Genomic DNA, 18772 nt, shown 5'->3' with positions numbered 1-18772 from the left:
TGTATCTGCTTAGATTCACATGCTGGGCATATAGTCTGACAGCTAGTGGTAATCGCAGAGTATTGCATCTTATCTTTCGAGGATGGAAAAGGGACGTGTGGGATGTTCTGACCCACTAGTCTACGCCCTGCAACATCACTGTGTGCTGCTTTCATCAGAAACAACGATATGGCTGCCAAAAAGCCTTATGTGCGCTAAAAATCTGTGAGAAGTGCGCCGGGAAACCTGAAAAATAGGCTGCCAAATCTATTTTTGCCTATGTTCGTGGTAAAACAGGAGACCACACTGCCAAAACCTATCATTGGGCTGCCCACAGAGTAAAATAGAAATGCTTGAAAAGGCGGTGCTACATCCCAAAGAAAACCCAGAAGTGCCTAAAATCTGGTTTTCCTTGGCTGTTAAATTTGCAAAATAATGATTCTCAAATAGCAGAGAAGATCCAACATCCTTGTGGGGTGTTCACCATCACCTTATTTAAGGAATCCCCATAAGCACAATATCAGGAGAAACACCTTTCATCATAAAAAAAATCCACATTCAAAAGGTGCTTGCTTGGAAAAATATGTCATAGGGACGCATTCTGGGAAAACATTGGATATGATGTCTTAGTGTAGTCGCCATTCGTACTCTGTGGGTAGAGGGAAGTCTCTGCTGAGCATGTCTACCAGAAGATTGAGTTCCCCAGGAACGTGTTGAGACAGGAGGAACATCTTGTGTTTGAGAGCCCACTTCCAAATGTTCTGGGACAGTTTGGAAAGCCCTGGAGAGTGAGTGCCCCTCCCTGTTTGTTCAGGCAATAAATGGCTGTGGTGCTGTCCGTGAGGACCAGTACTGTCTTGTCCTGCAACTGTGTCTGAAAAGCCTTCAGAGCTTTGAACACTGCCAATAGCTCCAACAGGTTTATGTGGTTGGGTGCTACTGCTGGGGACCAAATGCTGTGCACCATCTGCTGTAGGTGACCCTCCCCATCCTGTGAGAGATGTGTCCATCGTGAGAGTGGCTTCTGCTGCAGGGTGGTGAAGGTCTTCCCCTTCGAGGTTTTCTCTTGACCGACACTGCAGAGAGAGAATTAGGGCTGCAGAGACAACCACTAGATCATCCCATTGTCCACTGGCCTGACATCACTGGCTGCTGAGCCACTCTTGCATGGGGCACATTCGCAATCGTGCGTGAGGGACCAAATAAATGCAGGATGCCCTCATTCCCAACAGTCGCATGGTTTTGCGTACCGTCACCTCTCGACAGGCTACATATTGAGGGATTTGAAACAGCATGTTTTGAACCCTCTCATTGGAGGGGAAGACGAGGCCGTCTTCTGTCCAAATTAGGGCCCATAGAAATGGCTCGACTTGGCCAGGGTCTAGGCTGGACTTCTTTTATGGAGAATCCCAAACTGAAGAGTAAGTCTCATCCTTTGGGTGTTTGACAGGCATGTTCCGTATGAATCCCCTGTTATGAGCAAGTCGTCAAGGTAAGGATAAACTGGGATGGATTGCCTGCGCAGGTGCGCTGCTGCTACTGCCAGCACCTTTGTAAATACCCTTGGGCTGAGGCAATGTCGAAGGGAAGGACCTTGAACTGATAGTGTTTGTCCTCTATCATGAACGTTAGGTATTTTATGTGTGCTTGCAACATTGAAATATGAAAATATGCATCTTTCATGTCCAATGATGCCATGTAATCCCACCATGTTAGTAGAGGGATTACCTCTTGCAGCGTTATCATTCGAAACATTTGTGGTTTGACAAATGTGTTCCCAGGGTGCATGGTGAGATCCTTTTTGGGTACAAGGAAGTACACTGAATAAATACCCTTGTTTTCCTGTAGAACGGGGACGACTTTCATTGCGCCCTTTTCCTGCAGGATCTCGACCTCTTGCAGCAGGATCTTCAGGTGTTCCAGTGTCAGACGCCTGCACTTTGGTGGTCTGAATTGAGGCTGCCGGTTAAACTCGATGCAATACCTGTGGGCAACTGTCTTGAGCACCCACTGGTCTGTGGTAATCCCCTCCCATGCGTGTAAGAATGATGTTACATGTCCCCCGACCGGGGAAGCATGGGAGGGGACAAGGATCTGCAAGTCATTTCTGATTGGATTCCGGGGAACCTCTAGGAGTGGCACTGCAACCGCTCCCTTTGCCACAGCGCTGTCCTCTAGGCGGATACTGGTATGAGGCGGCTGACCCCTGTCCTTAGGACCACATGCTACCCGTTCCGTATTGGTTGTGTGGGGAACATGGGTAGAATTGTCCTCGAAAGGAGCGGCGAGAACTCTCACCTCGCTGCTGAAAGGGCCTTTGAGTTATCTGGTTTAAAGATTTCAAAGTCTCATGTCCTTTTTTCAGTTTCTAGCGCCTCATCGATAGCTTTACCAAACAGGTTAGCTTCTTCCACCGGTTTGTTGATGAGACGCTTGTGTTTCTGGCTTGAACCCCGAGTTCTTTAACCATGCGTGCCTCTTCAAAAAGGGTACCTTGGGCCAGCGCCCTCCCTGCTGCAGCATCTAGGGTGTTCTTAATGATATTATGATTTACTTGTCTCCCCTCTGACACAACCGCGAGCAAACGTGAACGTACTGGTTCGGGCAACTCCTGCAGGCCGTCCTTCAGCAGGTTCCACTGAACATCGCAATAGCTGGCCAACAGTGTGGTATTGTTGGCAATTCTGGTGGAATATGCTGCAGCAGTAGTGACATTCTTTCCCAGGGCATACCATATTTTTGCAGTCCTAATCCGGCAGTGCCTCACCCGTGGACAAGGTTACCCCCGCTCTATTTCTAGTTGTAGTGCCAACAAGGCAATCTGGGGTGGCATGTCCCCGAATGTAGAGAGGGTCTGTAGGGGAGGGGCAAAAAACGTTTCTCCTCCTGTGGGTTCACAGCCCTTGTTTGTGATAGTGTCAGTAAAGAAGGGGCGATGTGCCTTTTAATGGAATTTAGTAAAGATATAGGCTGACTGGCAGGTGGCTTCTCCTTTAGAATATCCTCCATAAAGTCAGAGTCTTGCACTGCTTCTTGCGTGGCAATTTAGAAATGTTTGGCCGCTTTTTTCCAAATGGCATTAAATGCCATCAGGTCATCTATGAGAGATGCCGGTCTAAGAGGTGGCGATGCAGGAGGATCCCTACATATTTTGTCTGGGTCTGGTGTATTGGTAGGTGACATCCATGGTGGATTATCCACTGGTGGCTCACCACTGGCCCCCCAAATCAGGGGCCTGGTCAGTGGGGTCCTCAAACCTTTTCCTGATCCGTCAAATCAAACATCTCATGAAGAGGGCAGGATGTCCTCTGAAATTTTGACAGTGGTGTAAAGGTCCTCCTCACTAGGCCTTTTAGGCATGGTAAACCTTTCTGAAAAGTCCACAAATTTTGCAAGCCTATTCATACACCCCTCAAACCTATCCCTGGTCCATAAAGAGGAGGGAAAGGGTTCCTCTTGGGGATCTACCTGCTGAGACCGTCAAGATTAATCTGAGAGAGTCTTAGCTAGTGGGTGGAGGCCCTCAGAATAGTCTTCCAGCCTTTCTCTGCATGTGGACGTGTCTTTCAACCTGTCTTTGGGCTTATTGGCTGCCAAAACAATCTTTGCGAGACTCTCGCAGATGTTCGGTGTCTCTGGGAGGGGATTCGGCTGTTCTAGTGGCTTCGCTCTAGTTTTCGACTTTGCCGGAACCTTTTGCGCCTGCACGTTCTGAGAGGTGTCTCAATGGATTTATGGTGCCGACACCCTGGTCAGTATAGTACCCAGACGCATGCCGCTTACGCGGTTGCGGGAGGGCTGCCGCCCCCGTGGATCAGCGGTTCTGTCAGAAAAAATCTGCGTACCCGTTGGCGTCTTGGACCGTCCCGACGAATCCATGGAGGCGGTACGGGGGTTGTGTGTTTACCCTTGTAAGTAGTGGGTGCATCCCTGTCGCTGGGATGTTCACTCCCCATAGCAGAGCCGTCGGCCTGCCTGCCGGGGATTGCCGGCTCAAAGCACGGTCGCTCCGATGATAGGTCGACGGCATCCGTATCGGAGCCACTGCTGTCACTCAACTCCTCGTCACTCTCGGCGCCTGTGTTGGCGGGGGAGCTACACTCTGCCAGCATTATGGAGTAGGCCGCTCACCGTTTGAATCGACGCTCTTTAATGGTCTTAGGACGCAAGAGCTGACAAGACAGAAAGGACGCATTGTGGTGATCGCAAGGGTGACACTTATTGTACTTCCGGTGCGTGTCCTTCCAAGGGTACTTGCCTTTACAAGAAGGGCAAAATGTAAATAGGTATCCTGTCCATAGCTCAGGTTTATAGCGACGGCAAAACAGGAGGGGCAAAGAGGGGAGAAGGAAATACATTTTTGAAAATAAATACATTCTTGAAAATAAATAGAAAAACCCCTGGACCCCACTCCCTACTGAATAGGCCGGCCAGAAGGCCCAGCCACGCAGTCGACGGCATCACCATCCGTCGAAGTCTGGGGTTGTCTTCCGCAGTGGCAGATAAGTAGTTGTCGATGAAGGGGACGAATATATGTGAATGACCAGAGGTTTTAATTTGCAATCTGTAAGAGCTCCATATAATGCGACCAGCTAGCTGGGCGGAAAAAAACAATCACAGGGACCTCGACGTGTGAGGGATTTTGGGTACACTACATGTCACGTTAGGGATAGTGTTACTGGCACGCCCAGGTCTACGTCCCCTTTCGATCCTCGAAAGACAAGATGCAATACTCCGCGATTACCACTAGATGTCAGACTATATGCACAGCATGTGATTCTACGCAGATTCACAAGCCTCAGAATTAAGGATATGTTTTGGGGAGCAAAAAGACACTCCCCGTTTTGTAATAATAGCCAGTCAGTAATGCTCCTGTGGTATTCGAGAATAAAAATGGCTGGGGACCAGAGAAATATCTGGCTACAGGCAGTGCAGAGAATGCAGTGAAACTCTTCTTTCAATTGAGGTGTGGGTGTCTTCTAATGGGATCCGTGATGCAAAACTGGGGAAAAGGCAACTTTGGGCCGTGTGGGTGCCAAAGTAGGTGTTAAGGCAGCTTTTGTGCCACACACTCCTGAGGGAACTACAACCACTAACCATAACGGGAGCCTAATGCACCTGACAAAAAAGGGAAGGCAAACATCTCTTAAGGTAAAACGTGAACAGAATGACAAGGCTCAACTCTCAGGTAGGTGTAGTAGGCGGACAAAGGTACAATTAGTCCACACACATCTTGAAAAGACACTATATTAATATGCTGAAAGCATACATACTTTATTATGTCACATACTGTACTCCATCAGGTAAAAATAAGTACTTTAGACATAATACACAGTATTAAAAAGATATCCAGTACAACATACAAAATTAAGACTTGATGAGCAGGAGCAAAAACCATCTCCTGGGTTTCCGGTATCACCCGCTAGGAAGCAGCTACCTTACCAGGAGTTAGTATATAGCATGCCACGAAATGTAAGTGTCACATGAGATGCAAATGTAAAGTTGTTTGTCCTTTATGTACAATCTCTTGTACATACAATGTGCTCTAAATGTGCCCTAATGCTTCTTTATAAACATTCCCAAATAGACAAAGTTAATGTCACATAGCTATGTTTGCATGACACTGGTTGGCTCAGGGAGACCGAATGTAGTTCCTGGTAGCAGTTAGTGTCACCATAACTAGGCTCTCCTAGGCTAGAAGACAAAGCTAAATAGCTCTCAGCAATTTCGAACCCCACCAGTAGCCTATAAAAAAACAAAGGTCTAAAAAGGACTCTCCTTATACCAGTGTCTAGATGTGGGACTACTATCACAGTTAGTCAACCAATATAAATTAACAGGGGGTGAGGAGAACAAGGGAACGGGACTACTATCACAGATAGTCAACCAATATAAATTAACAGGGGGTGAGGAGAACAAGGGAACCACAAAACTTTACAAGCAGGATAACCCCTCCCTCAGCCCCCCCCCCTCAAACCCCCCCAGGGACCTGCACAGTTCTGTAGTGTCCTAAAGACTCAACTACCCCTATTTCGTATTGTAGGACCAAGGCTCGGGGACAGGACCATACCAATATAAGGAATAGACCTTATATTATATAGGAAGGGACCTAGACATTTTAAACAGTGAGAGAAAATAATCCCCAAGACCTACAGCAGTAGTCCACATTAATTTTGAACCCATAGGACACAATATTAAAAATAATGCAAATGCACATTTAATAAATTATACCCATAGACCAGGAAACCGATTCAAACCACAGCCATTTTTGTGACAGTTAACTTAAGTCACACATTTCAGGGAAAGATATTTAGTGTCACCAAGATCAACTACAATATTAAAAATGCATTGACCATTGGAGAAATGCAGAGCAGGACTTTAAAATGGATTACAAATCATAGATAGATGCCAAAATTAGAGGTTTTGGTCTGCAGCTCACTGACCCCCTTCTGGATCCAGGAATAAAGTCATGGGGTAGGTAAGTACCCCCAGAGTCAATTTGGGAGAGTTCCAGAGCAGGCCTGAAAGTCCCACAGGAAACAATGGCAGAAAAGTAATGGACCATTTGCTTTAGTGGAGCTAACGCAGTCCTACATTACAGGTGCTTATTCTGTGGTAAACAACCCCCGGGAAGGCCAGAAGACACCCCAAAGAAGAAGAGCTCTAAAGGTCAATGGGCAAACCAGAAGCCCCACAAGATGATTTAGAGGACTCCCAAATAGAGACTCGCCTCCAAAGACATTTGGCCCCAGAACTAGGGGGATGCACGAGGGGATCTAGAAGAAAATAAATACAGTACCCTGAGGTAAGTGTACACACAGTTGGTTTAGAAGAAAATGGCTCCAGCTGCATAAAGCAATTCTGTAAATCCAGTGCTTCGTTCCTTAGTTGCAGTTTACAGGTTCCGGAGCCCAGAGACTTGCACCCAGAGCAAGAGGCAACCCAGAAAACAAAAAGGACCTTCCCACAGCTCCGACCATCAAGCCTGCATTAGAGATTTTGGCAACGAAAACTCAGGAAAGGCGAGGAAAACTCAGGAAAGGCAAGGGAACTGGCAGAGACTGCTCAGTAAGGCAGCACAGCAGCAGACAATCACATTATTGGGACAATAGTTGGAGGCACCCTCGGGTGTCAAACCAAGGGACTTGGTGGGGTGGTGAAGTCTCTCAACCCTTCTGGACACCAGCAGCAGCCCACAGCCAGGTGGGAAACCGTGGTAACAAGCCCAGAACATGGTTCCAGCTAGGCTAGGAGTGCATGACCCAGCAGATGTGGGGAAACAGCAGGAATCTTCAGGAACCCCAGACTCCATTCCAAAGGAAGAAAATAAAAAACTGGATATGTTATGTTACTTGACATTTATATAGCGCCTTATGTATAATTGGTATGATCTCAAAGCGCTGGTAGGTTGAACGCCCTCGGGAACCGCAGTTCAGTCAGTAGAGAGAGTGTGGTATGGTGCGTGGGCGCACCGTATGTGTGCAGCTGCCGTGGTAGTTGCATGAAAGCTGCTTCTTAGCGGTAGGTGTGGTGCTGAGGAAATCAGTTGGATGTGTTCAGTCTGGAGGGTGGACACTCAAAATGAGTTCTGGCTGCGTTAGGCATGAGGAGATGCTTAAGCTAGCCGGAATGTGCTCAGCTATCTTTGTTTATTAGGATGATGTTGAGTTTGCGAGGTCATCTTATTATGAGACCAGCTAGACCAAATGTGTCATAGTACAGCTGTGTTCTAGTTTAATGATGGTGTATAGGGTAGAGTAAGCGTAGTAGTTTGATATGGTGGTTATCAGTAAAGCGCCTGTGGTCAGGCACGAGAGCAGGACATGGGGCGTACATTAGGCACAATTTCTATATTCAACAATACCACAGTTACGCTATTAGGCATATTTTCTAGATTCAAATTTAGCACAGTGACGCTATTAGGCACACTTTCTAGATTCAACTTTACCACAGTGACTATACTAATACCATACCCATCAGATCACATCCTGTGGAATAAGACCTGCATCAGAAATATCTACTTGGATTCGTTTGTAGGACACTCTCAGGTATCTGGAACTATCGCTGCATCTCCCCCTAAACATCTAAATACCGTGAAACACAGTGTTTTCTGGCGTGTACACAGACTGCAGACCTCATCCCCCATTAACAGTGACACCGTCCGTTGGGCCCGGCCTGCCCGTGCATCCTCGATTGCGGAGGAGAGGAGAAGCAGAGGGGAAAGAGAGCGGGAGATGACAGGCAATAGAGGCCCGATACACACTGCCAGCTTAAGTGATTACACGGGGCCCCCCTCCCCGGCGCCTGCCGTGTGCGCTCTGTGCAACGGCACAGGAGACTGGGTCGAGGGGCACCCTACAAGTGCAGCTGTCACCCCGCTACAAGGTACGTGGGACAGACCTCCCCTCCGGGACCAAAGTGGGGCGGGAGCTGTTAAATCCCCTAAGTGGCAGGCCTGCAGACAGGGCGCGAACAATAGCCTACAGATCCACTGTCCTGCGGCTTCCACTCAAGTACCCCCTTCTCCGGCGCCCGCTGTGTGCGCTGTGAGCGAGAGGCACGGGCGTCCGGGTAGAGGGACATCCCACAAGTGCGACCGCCGACCCGCTGTGGGACACTGGTCACTAGCGAGGCAGGAGCTGGATAACCACCCAGCAAAGGGTGCTAATAACAATCCAGGAAAAGGAAACAAACATACCCGGCAGTAATAGGGAAAGACCCGGCCACATTCAAGCTACTGGCGCCTGCTTGCCGACCACGAACTGCAATAAAACGCCCATAAGACTCCACACAGAACAGTGGGGCCGTAACATACAGGCTGGCACACTCTACTCTGAACAACAGGACCCCAGCAGAAATACTCCAGTATCGCCTCAGAGGGCATCTATAAACATCCAAAAAGTGTACACACAAGTACCAAAAAGGCAGAGCCGATAGAGCACTAGCCCCATACCTGCCTGTAGAGCCCAAAGGGAGAACTGATACGCAAGTGGAGTGTAGAGATGGACGCCCCCCTGGAATCCAAGACCAACGGTCCAAAGCAACCCTCACACTGAACCATACACCTCTGCGCCATCCCCGATCAGAACCCTATCGGGACTCCCACAATTTATGTTCCCTACCGGGTCGGCGCCTTAATCCGACCAGTGCCACAGAACCGTAAAACACAAAAACCAACCGGGCTCAAACCCGCTACCACCTCCAGCAAACCAGCCCTATCCACAAAGAAATGCCATGGTTTAACAAGAGCGCCAGAAAGGGCCCCATGGATGCCTTCACAAATGCGAACATGGAGGCGCAAGGAGTGAAAACACCCCAAACTCCGACCACTAGTCCTCAGCCACCCAAAGATAACACCTCAGACTCGTACATGATGGCTCTCCAGGCTAGATTTGAGGCAGTAAACAAGAGACTAGACGACATAGGAAACACTGTATCCTCCATCAAATCCGACCTACAACAGGTAAATACTAGGGTTCTAGAGGCAGAAACCAGGATAGGGGAGCTGGAAGATACCTCTGTCCAGCACGGAAAGGACATAGAAGATATCAGGAAGAACTTAAAGATGGTCCAAATTAAATGTGAGCACTTAGAATCGAGATCATGACGCAATAACATTAGAGTGGTCGGACTAGCGGAGAAGCCCCTTAATATGGAAGTATTCCTGGAGGAAGTGATCTGCACTATCCTCCCCGAAGCGCAATTCTCCCAACAATGAAAGAGCCCACAGGTCCTTTGCTCCCCCTCCCAAACCAGGGGCTCCACCTCAAACAGTAATAGCCCGCCTGCTTAATTACCGGGACAGGCACCTGATCCTGAGGCTGTCCAGAGAGAAAGGGACCATATTGTACGACTCAGCAAGAATACACATATACCCAGACTTTTCCAATGGAGTACAGGTAGCCCGCCAATCCTTCGACCAGGTAAAAAAAAAAAGCGCTCAGAGCCTGTGCTATACCATACGCTATGTTATTTCCAGCCAGACTCCGCCTGCAGATTTCCAGCAAGTCACAGTTCTTTGATACTCCTGAAGAAGCTAAGGGCTATATTGAACTGAACATCCCGTTGCCCCCCCCAGACAAAAACACCCAACCCAGCAGCTCCAACACTTGAAGGAAGAAGAGTACCCGTAGAGGTGCCTGAGTTAAATGCAGGTTCTGTTCTATCTTAATAAGGCGCGGCGGCCTTCGGGCGGTCTGTGTCACAGGAAAGCGATGCGCTCACAGAGCCACCCGCCGCTGCAAAAGTTGACACTGTTACAAAGGGTCACACTGTCCAGTTGGGGGGGATGGTGAGGGGGGGGGGGGCGGTGGAAGTAAGGGCCTGTTGCCCAGTTGGGAACCGAAGTAGAATAAACAACAGACCCCACGGAAGATATCCGAACCACTGGCCTAACTACAGGCATGGCCCAAGAAAGGGAAAGTTGGTGAAAACAAACAAAAAACTGACAAGCGCAAAGAACATACTACACTAGAACGGGGGACGACAACCAGCACTCATGAGCCAACTCACCATAAATGACCTTAATAAGAAAGACAAAGGGGATTAGACTTTCAACATGGAACATCAGATATATGGCAAATCTGATCAAAGGTAGAAAACTGGTAAGCTATGCCAACAGGCACAAAAGACACATTCTTCTCCTGCAAGAGACTTGCGCAACCAGAAAAGTCACAGATACATTTGCCAGACTACTCGACCCAGGCAAGAGGCGTGCTCACAATGATACACAAACGTGTTAACTTTCAGATAGCCAGAACTGCAATAGATGACGAAGGTCGCTATGTGATCATATGGGGGTCACTGTACAACACGGAAACGATCATAATAAATACTTACGGTCCTAATATCGATACCCCAAATTTCTATCTGGATATCCTGGAACTGATATCGCCAGTCGGTCAGGCCAACGTGATATGGGGCGGCGATCTGAACACTATCCTCGACCCTAACCTTGATCGAACTTCGAGCGGCGGCAGAAACCAATCTAAAGCCGCAGCTATCATACTCCAAACCATGTCCACGCTTCCCTTAGCAGACGTTTGGAGGGAACTACACCCGCAAGAGAGGGAATACACCTATTCAAGTGTGCACGGCTCATGCTCACGCATAGATTATTGGCTATGTTTACCGAACCTCATCACAGTTTAAAAAGACTGCAAGATTCTCCCGCGGACAATGTCCGATCATTACCCGGTCCTCTTCGAACGGACCCCGCAAAATTCAGAATCCACTCCCGGATGTGGAGAATGCCTCCAGCCATGCTCAAGGACTACACAATGGTAGAAACACTTAGGACGGACATAACTGACTTCTTCGAAGGGAACGACGGATCTGTCGGATCTAACACTACTATCTGGGAAGCCTTCAAGGTGTGGCTGTGGGGTCTGATGTCGTCGCGGACGTTTGGAACACTGAAGGAAATGAGAACAGAACTAGCCAACACCGAGCACACACTAAAGAAGCTAAAAACAGCACAGGTGCAGAATAATAATGAAACCCTTCTTCACAAAATAGCTGAGCAACTCACAAACTTCAGATCACTAGCTGAACGCCAACTATTCTACATAATGCAACCCGTGAGAGCAAGAAAATACGGTGAAGGAAACAAAGCCAGCAGAACCATGGCCAACCTCAAAGGCAGAACAAGATATGAGACACATAACCAGTATAATTAACACTGACGGAAGAGTACAAACAAGACCGGTGGATATAAATGAAGTGTTCCGAAACTTCTATATTAAACTCTATACTAACGCGGACACAGAATCCCCTGAAGCCCTGCAGGAATATATGGACTCTTTTCCGCCAACCCAGTTTGGATGAAGCGGACAAGACAGAACTCGACCTCCCTTTAAACACTGAAGAAACAGAACAAGCCATCATGGACCTACAAGCAGGCAAGACCCCAGGCTCTGACGGCATCCCAATTGACCTATATAAAATATTTAAATTGGAACTTGCCTCAAAGTTACTAGAAATATGGGAAGAGGCGCTGACCAGGGGTCCTTAGCAAACACAATGAGAGAAGCGATTATCACGGTTCTACTTAAGCCACAAAAGTCACCCCAAGACTCCACCTCCTACCGCCCATTATCACTAATCAACTCTGATGCCAAAATATATGCTAAGGCAATCGCCAACTGTCTAATAAAATGTATGAACAAGTTAGTCCACCCCGACCAAGCGGGATTCATTCCCACCTGATCTACAGCACTAAACCTCAGGAGATTCTTCTCCATTGCCTCAGAGATGGACCCGAAAGCCCAGACCGTAGCTGTCACCCTGGACGCTGAAAAAGCTTTGGACTGTGTCCTGGAGGTACATGTATGTGATCCTAAGTAAAATGGGGTCTGGCCCGGTATTCACTGGATACATTGGATTCCTATACACAGACCCAAGGGCTGCTGTCAGAATTAACAACACTCTTATCAACAAACTCCACGCTTGGAAGAGGCACCAGACAAGGATGTCCATTATCCCCCCTCATTTTTGCACTCACCATTGAGGGAATGACAGCCAAATTAAGATACGAACACGAATGGAGGGGAATACGCGTTAGGGGACCCCCCCAACTAGTATCCCTATATGTAGACGATAATATGATATACCTCAGAAACCCACCTCCCGCCAGTGATGAAGGAAATTCAGAGGTTTGCCAAGTATTCGGGATATCGGATAAACCAAGCAAAGTCTGAAATCATTCCTCTTACTCCTGCCACAGTGCAGTCCCCCGCTACCACACAGTTCAAATGGTCACCCACATCAGCCCGATACCTGGGAATCATACTATCCACAAATAAATAGACCTTAATGGCGAATAATTATGACCCCTACCTGAAACTCCTAGAACACAAACTTAGGTTGTGGGACAAACTCCTGATATCATTATACGGGCGTATATCATTACTGAAAATGGTGATTGTGCCAAAACTACTATACTTGTTTTGCAACATTCCGACATGGCCTGGCAAATCATTCTCTCAAAAACTACAAAAAATGGCAACGAGCTTTGTGTGGAGCTGGGAAACAGCACCGATCCAGTGGTCCAAGATGAGTGAAAGGTATGAAACAGGGGGACTCCCTGCTCCGGATTGTAGAATGTATTTCCAGGCAGCCCAAGCACACTTCGCTAAGTACTGGGCAACGACGGCAGAACCACACGCACACCTACTAGCAGAGAAACTTTCAGCAGCCCCACTAAACCTTAGAGCAATGCCGTTTGCCAAAGCCACAAGGGACAAGGGAGATCTTGACCAGGTAAACTCCACCGTGCGAGCCTGGTCCCGAATACTTGACAGAGTAGGATGCCAGAATCCATTTTGGTCCCATACCCCATTATGGCGCTACCCAGATCTGGAACCCACCCTAGACACGGCTCTACAGGAGAGATGGGACCCGGGAAAAGAAATGCGGGTGGGAGACATATCCGGAAGGGAAGTTTGCTACCCTAGAAACCGTCCGAGAAAAAGTGGAAACCGGGCTCACAGCATCACTACAATTCCACAGGATGAAAGCAGCATGTAAAAAAAAAGTGGCCTTCCTTCCCGGACATCCCCCCCCACACACCCATTCCTCACCAAAATCATGACAACGGAAGGCTTTAAAAGGTGGCATATCCACACTATACCAGGCCGCCCAACAACACACCCCTTCTAAAAACACGATGAAAGCTAAATGGGAGAGAGACCTGAATAGCCCTATAGAAGACACTCAGTGATCCAAATACTGCCAATATACCAAATCTCCCTCACTATGCGCAAACTTCAGGCTGATTCAATTCAAAATACTGACTCACTTACATATTACACCCAACAAAATAGCTACATTTAACCCCACTTTGAAGCCAGAATGTCCCAAGTGCCAGTCCTCAACAGCAGACTCCTTTCATATGTACTGGTAATGCCCCGAATAAAACAATTCTGAACAGAGGTAGCTGAAAAACTGAGTGATATCATAGGCCTTCAGATCCCAACCACCCCCCGAAAATACCTACTGGGAGACATAGGGAAGGTCCCAATTAAAACATGGCGGCTCTTTGCGGTGGCGGGAATGGTAGCCAAGAGAAATATCCTCAGAGCGTGGACATCCAAAACACCCCTCACTCGATGAGCATGGCTAAAGGACCTTATATATGTACAGGAGTCCGAGGAGACATGTCAGAAACATCACAGCGACCTGCCAACCAAAGGACATATGGGCCCCCCCTGCGGAACTACTTGAGCCCAATCCCAGTCTCATTCGACGAAGACTCACCCAACTCGTAGCCCGACCAGATTGGAACATCCCCGGAATAAACTACAATACCAATCCCACAGAAAAAAAAGAAAAAACATACAGTGCCCAGATATCTATATGTTAATTTACGGACAATTATACCCCCCATAGACCCAAAAATAATGTATGTTCTTTACTATGTGTAATGTTCATGTGTTTCGTATGTCAGCAAAAAAAGAAAGTTGTAAAAAGAAAAAGAAAAAAAAACAACATACCACAGTTACGCTATTAGGCACATTTTTTAGATTCAACTATACCACAGTGACGCTATTAGGCACACTTTCTAGATTCAACTTTAGCACAGTGACGCTATTAGGCAGACTTTCTAGATTCAACTATACCACAGTTACGCTATTATGCCCAAGACACTGCTGCACCCAGCAAGTTTTGCAAGTTAAAAGCTTTTTTACCACCAGGAGCTGCAGGAAAAGTCCTTCAGCAGGTCACCTCCAATTTCCAGAAGCAAAGCAGCAACAGACATAAGGAGGGGCTTGATGTGACCTTATGTGAGCTTAAATGCCACTGCAAAAAGAGGCTGGCTACAGGTCAACCCACCAATCGCTAAAGAGTGCTGGCAACAAAGGGTCAGATGACTAAGCCATTCCGGTTGGTCAGTAGGGGTACCACTTAGCCTTATCCATCCCACAGGACGTCAGAATGAGAGCCTAAGGACCTATACCGATATTAATATAGAGGCCCACTTGGTCAGAAAGGACAATTTAAGGCCACCTCATGGTTGTACCCTGAGCAAAAGAATCCCTGAAACTCAAAATGGCAGAGAGCAGGATTTAAAGACATCCCATTGGTGCACCAATGGCTACCAAAAAGGTACATTAGGCAAAAATGACTTGCAACCCTGGTGAAGCCAAGGCAAAAAGGCTACTTGCCACTAACCTACGCCTTAAAACCTATGAAGGGTGATAGAATCACCCTAGGGCAAAAATGGAGAGCCCGAGTGGGGCTGGGCAACTTCGGGGCGACGCAATAGCATACACCTCAATTAAGGTAAAACATTTTTAAAGGCAGAAGACTCTCAGGTGAAGTCCCACTGGCAATCAGAAAGAATCCAGTGATCGAAAAAAATGAAGAGAAAAACGCAGAAAGTTAAGGGGAACCTAGAATCACCAAAAATAGGAATTCCACCTTAACAGTAAGGCTGTGGTTCTTTTATTTTACAACAATACAACTACTGGAGTCTTAGATATTTACTCCCATTGTTTAAGCATAAAAAGATAAGACGCTTGTAGCGATGCCATAAAAATGCACCTACCCGCAACTGATGTAGAGAACATAAGCAACGATTCCATTTTTCTCTGGAAATACTGGCATCAGGAGCAAACTGCAAAGATTATGTAAAGCCCAGGGGCCAAATACGATTTTAAAAGGAAGTTTTACTATATTAATACTCTGCTAATGGGAGGATATTGTAACCAGTGGAATGCCATTTTGTTGACCATTTTTAATTTTAATTGTTGTACTGTTTGCCATGGATATGTGGAGTATACTATTTTTAATGGGAGTTTTTGTATGGCTATTGTATAGATAAAAATCATGCAATATAAAAACATACAATATTTAAGAGCTCTATACTTTTTATTGTAATTGCGTGTGCTAAGCAACAAAGAATGGCAATGATATATTCTATTTTGTTATGAATAAGATAGCACAGGAAAGAAAAGATGCAAGTAATTCATCCTCCATCTGCAAACCCTTCGGCAAACTTACTTTTACAATTGTCAAAAGTGCAAACTACTCTAGCTTCAGAATGATTATCACATGCTAGGCAGAGTGAGGCTTACACATCACGCAGAGCAAATAGAAATGGTTTAGGATGGAAGTCAAATGAGCCTATAGCAAAACGTACCTTGAGGGTCTCAGAGACACATCTGTTCTTTGGTCATCAGTGGAAAGCACGTAACACCTGCAATGCAACGTGACAGGGAAAAAGTTGATCAAGGACTAGCGTCACAACATAAATAAAGCTACCAATCACAATCAAGCTTGCAATCTAATACCATGAAAACAATCCACAACATGACATAATAAGCCCAAGCATGGGTATTATTCTATGGCAGAGGTATGCAACCTACGCACCTATGTTTTGAATGGATTTCCATGATCCCTCACGCCAGTGACTATGGTGGCTAGGCATTATGGTTGTTGGTAGTCCAAAACATCTGGCGAGCTAAATGTTCCAGAGCCCTGTTCTATGATAACTGTCAATCCATGCTAGTTTTAGCACTGATAATTGGACATCCATGTGTCCATTGGTTGTGTTATTTATTCGGATAAGCAACTTTAGATGTGTCCTGTTGTCTAGGGGAAGACTTAGTACATCACAATTGTTGAGATGGATTCCAAAATCAAACCTAGGGGTAGATTTTGGGAGGCCAACCTATTATGGTTTACAGGTAGACACTAAAGTCTAGCCATCCCAATTCAGGTAAGGTAGCAGTGTGGCAAGGCTTAGACTCAGAAGGGGTGCGAGATTGGTCTAGGGCTGAGTACAAACAGACCACCACCAATAATTCCAGTTAGACAGGCAAGTACAAAAATATACAATGATTTATTAGGCCTGGATAATACATAGCAAGTGTAAACCTCTAATCAAATATTGCCACACTAACACTACGTTGTGCACAAGTAAAAAGTACAAAACACAGTAGAAACACATCTGCTACCACCCGTTCATCCTTGGCACAGTGTAGGCATATTGTAAAAGTAACCAGGAAGTCATTACAGAAAAAGATCTAAGGGCACAAAGTATCCAAACCACAATTCATTATAGGAGAGCAAAAATACAAGAAATTCACAAATAGGCATAGTCTCTTGTCAGGAAAGATTTCTCATTTGCCCACTTTCCCACCATAGTTTCTATGGAGCCCCCAATCGTTGCTTGTTTTTGAACCTGTACTGACTTTTTGGAGGGAAGTAAAGCCTCCAACCCTTAGCTCATTTGTAATGGGGAAACGGATCAGTCCTTCAGATTATCAGTACTGGGAAACGATAGTTCCCTTTTGTATTTATTGACTTAATGCACACAGCATCTTACAAAAGTATCCTGATTGCACTGCATTGCATCACCCTAGCTTTTTACACTTGGAATTTTTTGTTACTTTTATAGTACTACTGTAGCATGTGTAAATGGTAGTTCCTTGCTCAATAATATGTAACATTGCTGTATGCATTTAACTATCGATTTAGAAATGGCTGCCTTTGAGACAAGGTCCCCTTCTCTTCCGGGAGCTAAGGGGGAAATAAGAGCTGGTCTGTTTTCCTGATTGGCTTTGTTTTGTTGAGATAGTAAATGACAGCCCTCCTAACATCCAGTGTATGAAGGGCTCTCTCTACAGAAGCTGCAGGTCCTGAAAGAATGCTGGCAGTTCAATAGATTGATATGGAATTTTGAAATTAACTTTGGTGTGAAACATGGGTGCGCTTTTTTTTTTTTTTTTTTACTTTTTTTTATTATTCAACGTGGTAGCAAAAACACAGGCAAACAGCGCCAGGCAAGTACAATATGAATACAAATTCACACAATTTAGGCATACAGAGGTGGCTTCACATGAAAACATAACCAATGGCCACATTTGTACCACGGGCAGGATGTCAGAGAGCTATGATAGTGGTGAGGACCCGGGCTGGTGGGGGGAAGCGGCTGGGGGAGATGCATCCGGTGTCGTTTCAAGGTCGGACATATAAGAACAGAATCTGAGCCAAATGTTCCTAGGCCTGGAGTGGGTGAGGTGTAGATGAGACCAGGCTTCCTCGGAGTCCGAAGCCCAAGTGACCGCTCTTAGCCGTTGGGCGTGTGTGGGAGGTGAGGGGCGAAGCCAGCAGAGCAGGATGGATCGCACCGCGAGGAGCATGCAGAGGCCAGCCAGTTTTTTGGAGTTCCGGGAGAGGCCTGGGAGGTCGTGGAAAAGGCATACCACCGGGGAGGGATCGATGGGGTGGTCAAGCATTGTGGACACTGTCGAGAAAACTGCCTCCCAAAACTGAGAGGCGGGGGCAGGACCAAATCATGTGAATGTAATCGGTAGCATCCTGACCACATCTAGGGCAGCTAGAGGGGTGATCCCTGGACATGCGGTGCAATCTGATCGGGGTGTAGTGGAACCTATGTATTACTTTGAACTGAATAAGTTTAAAATGGGAGTTGAAAGACACCCGATGTGTGCGCTCACATAAGTGTGGCCAGCGCTCATCTGACATTTCAACACCAAGGTCTACCTCCCATGCTCGTTTCAGTTTAGTGAAATCTGGGATAGTTCTGGACTGTAGCATAGTGTATAGTCTAGATATTTTGCCTCTCGTAGGTGAGGTGGAGGCGAGTTCCTCGATGGCAGGGTCGTACGGTGGTAATGTGGGGAACATTTGGTAATTACGCTTAAGGGTCCTACGAGGGATGAATATTGGAGCCATACACACTGGTCCCTCGTTAAGGACAATGGGAGGTCAGGCCATTCAACAAATATACCCTGATCAAACATCACGCAGCAACTCGTAACCAGCC

General features: G+C 46.7%; 1 protein-coding gene across 1 annotated transcript in view; it reads right to left on the bottom strand.

Moving 5' to 3' along the window:
* PDCD11 (programmed cell death 11) overlaps positions 1–18772 on the bottom strand; it is a 1291633-nt gene that overhangs the window by 250245 nt on the left and 1022616 nt on the right. Inside the window, exon 26 of the mRNA XM_069611704.1 lies at positions 16121–16177. Coding sequence (XP_069467805.1) covers positions 16121–16177 — 57 coding nt within the window. The remainder of the gene's footprint in view (positions 1–16120; positions 16178–18772) is intronic.

The sequence above is a fragment of the Ambystoma mexicanum genome, chromosome 8 (genome assembly GCF_040938575.1).
Source record: "Ambystoma mexicanum isolate Mex_15411 chromosome 8, UKY_AmexF1_1, whole genome shotgun sequence".
Classification (NCBI taxonomy): Eukaryota; Metazoa; Chordata; class Amphibia; order Caudata; family Ambystomatidae; genus Ambystoma; species Ambystoma mexicanum.
The sequence above is the reverse complement of the archived record's forward strand: the minus strand, read 5'-3'. Positions and strand labels throughout refer to the sequence as shown.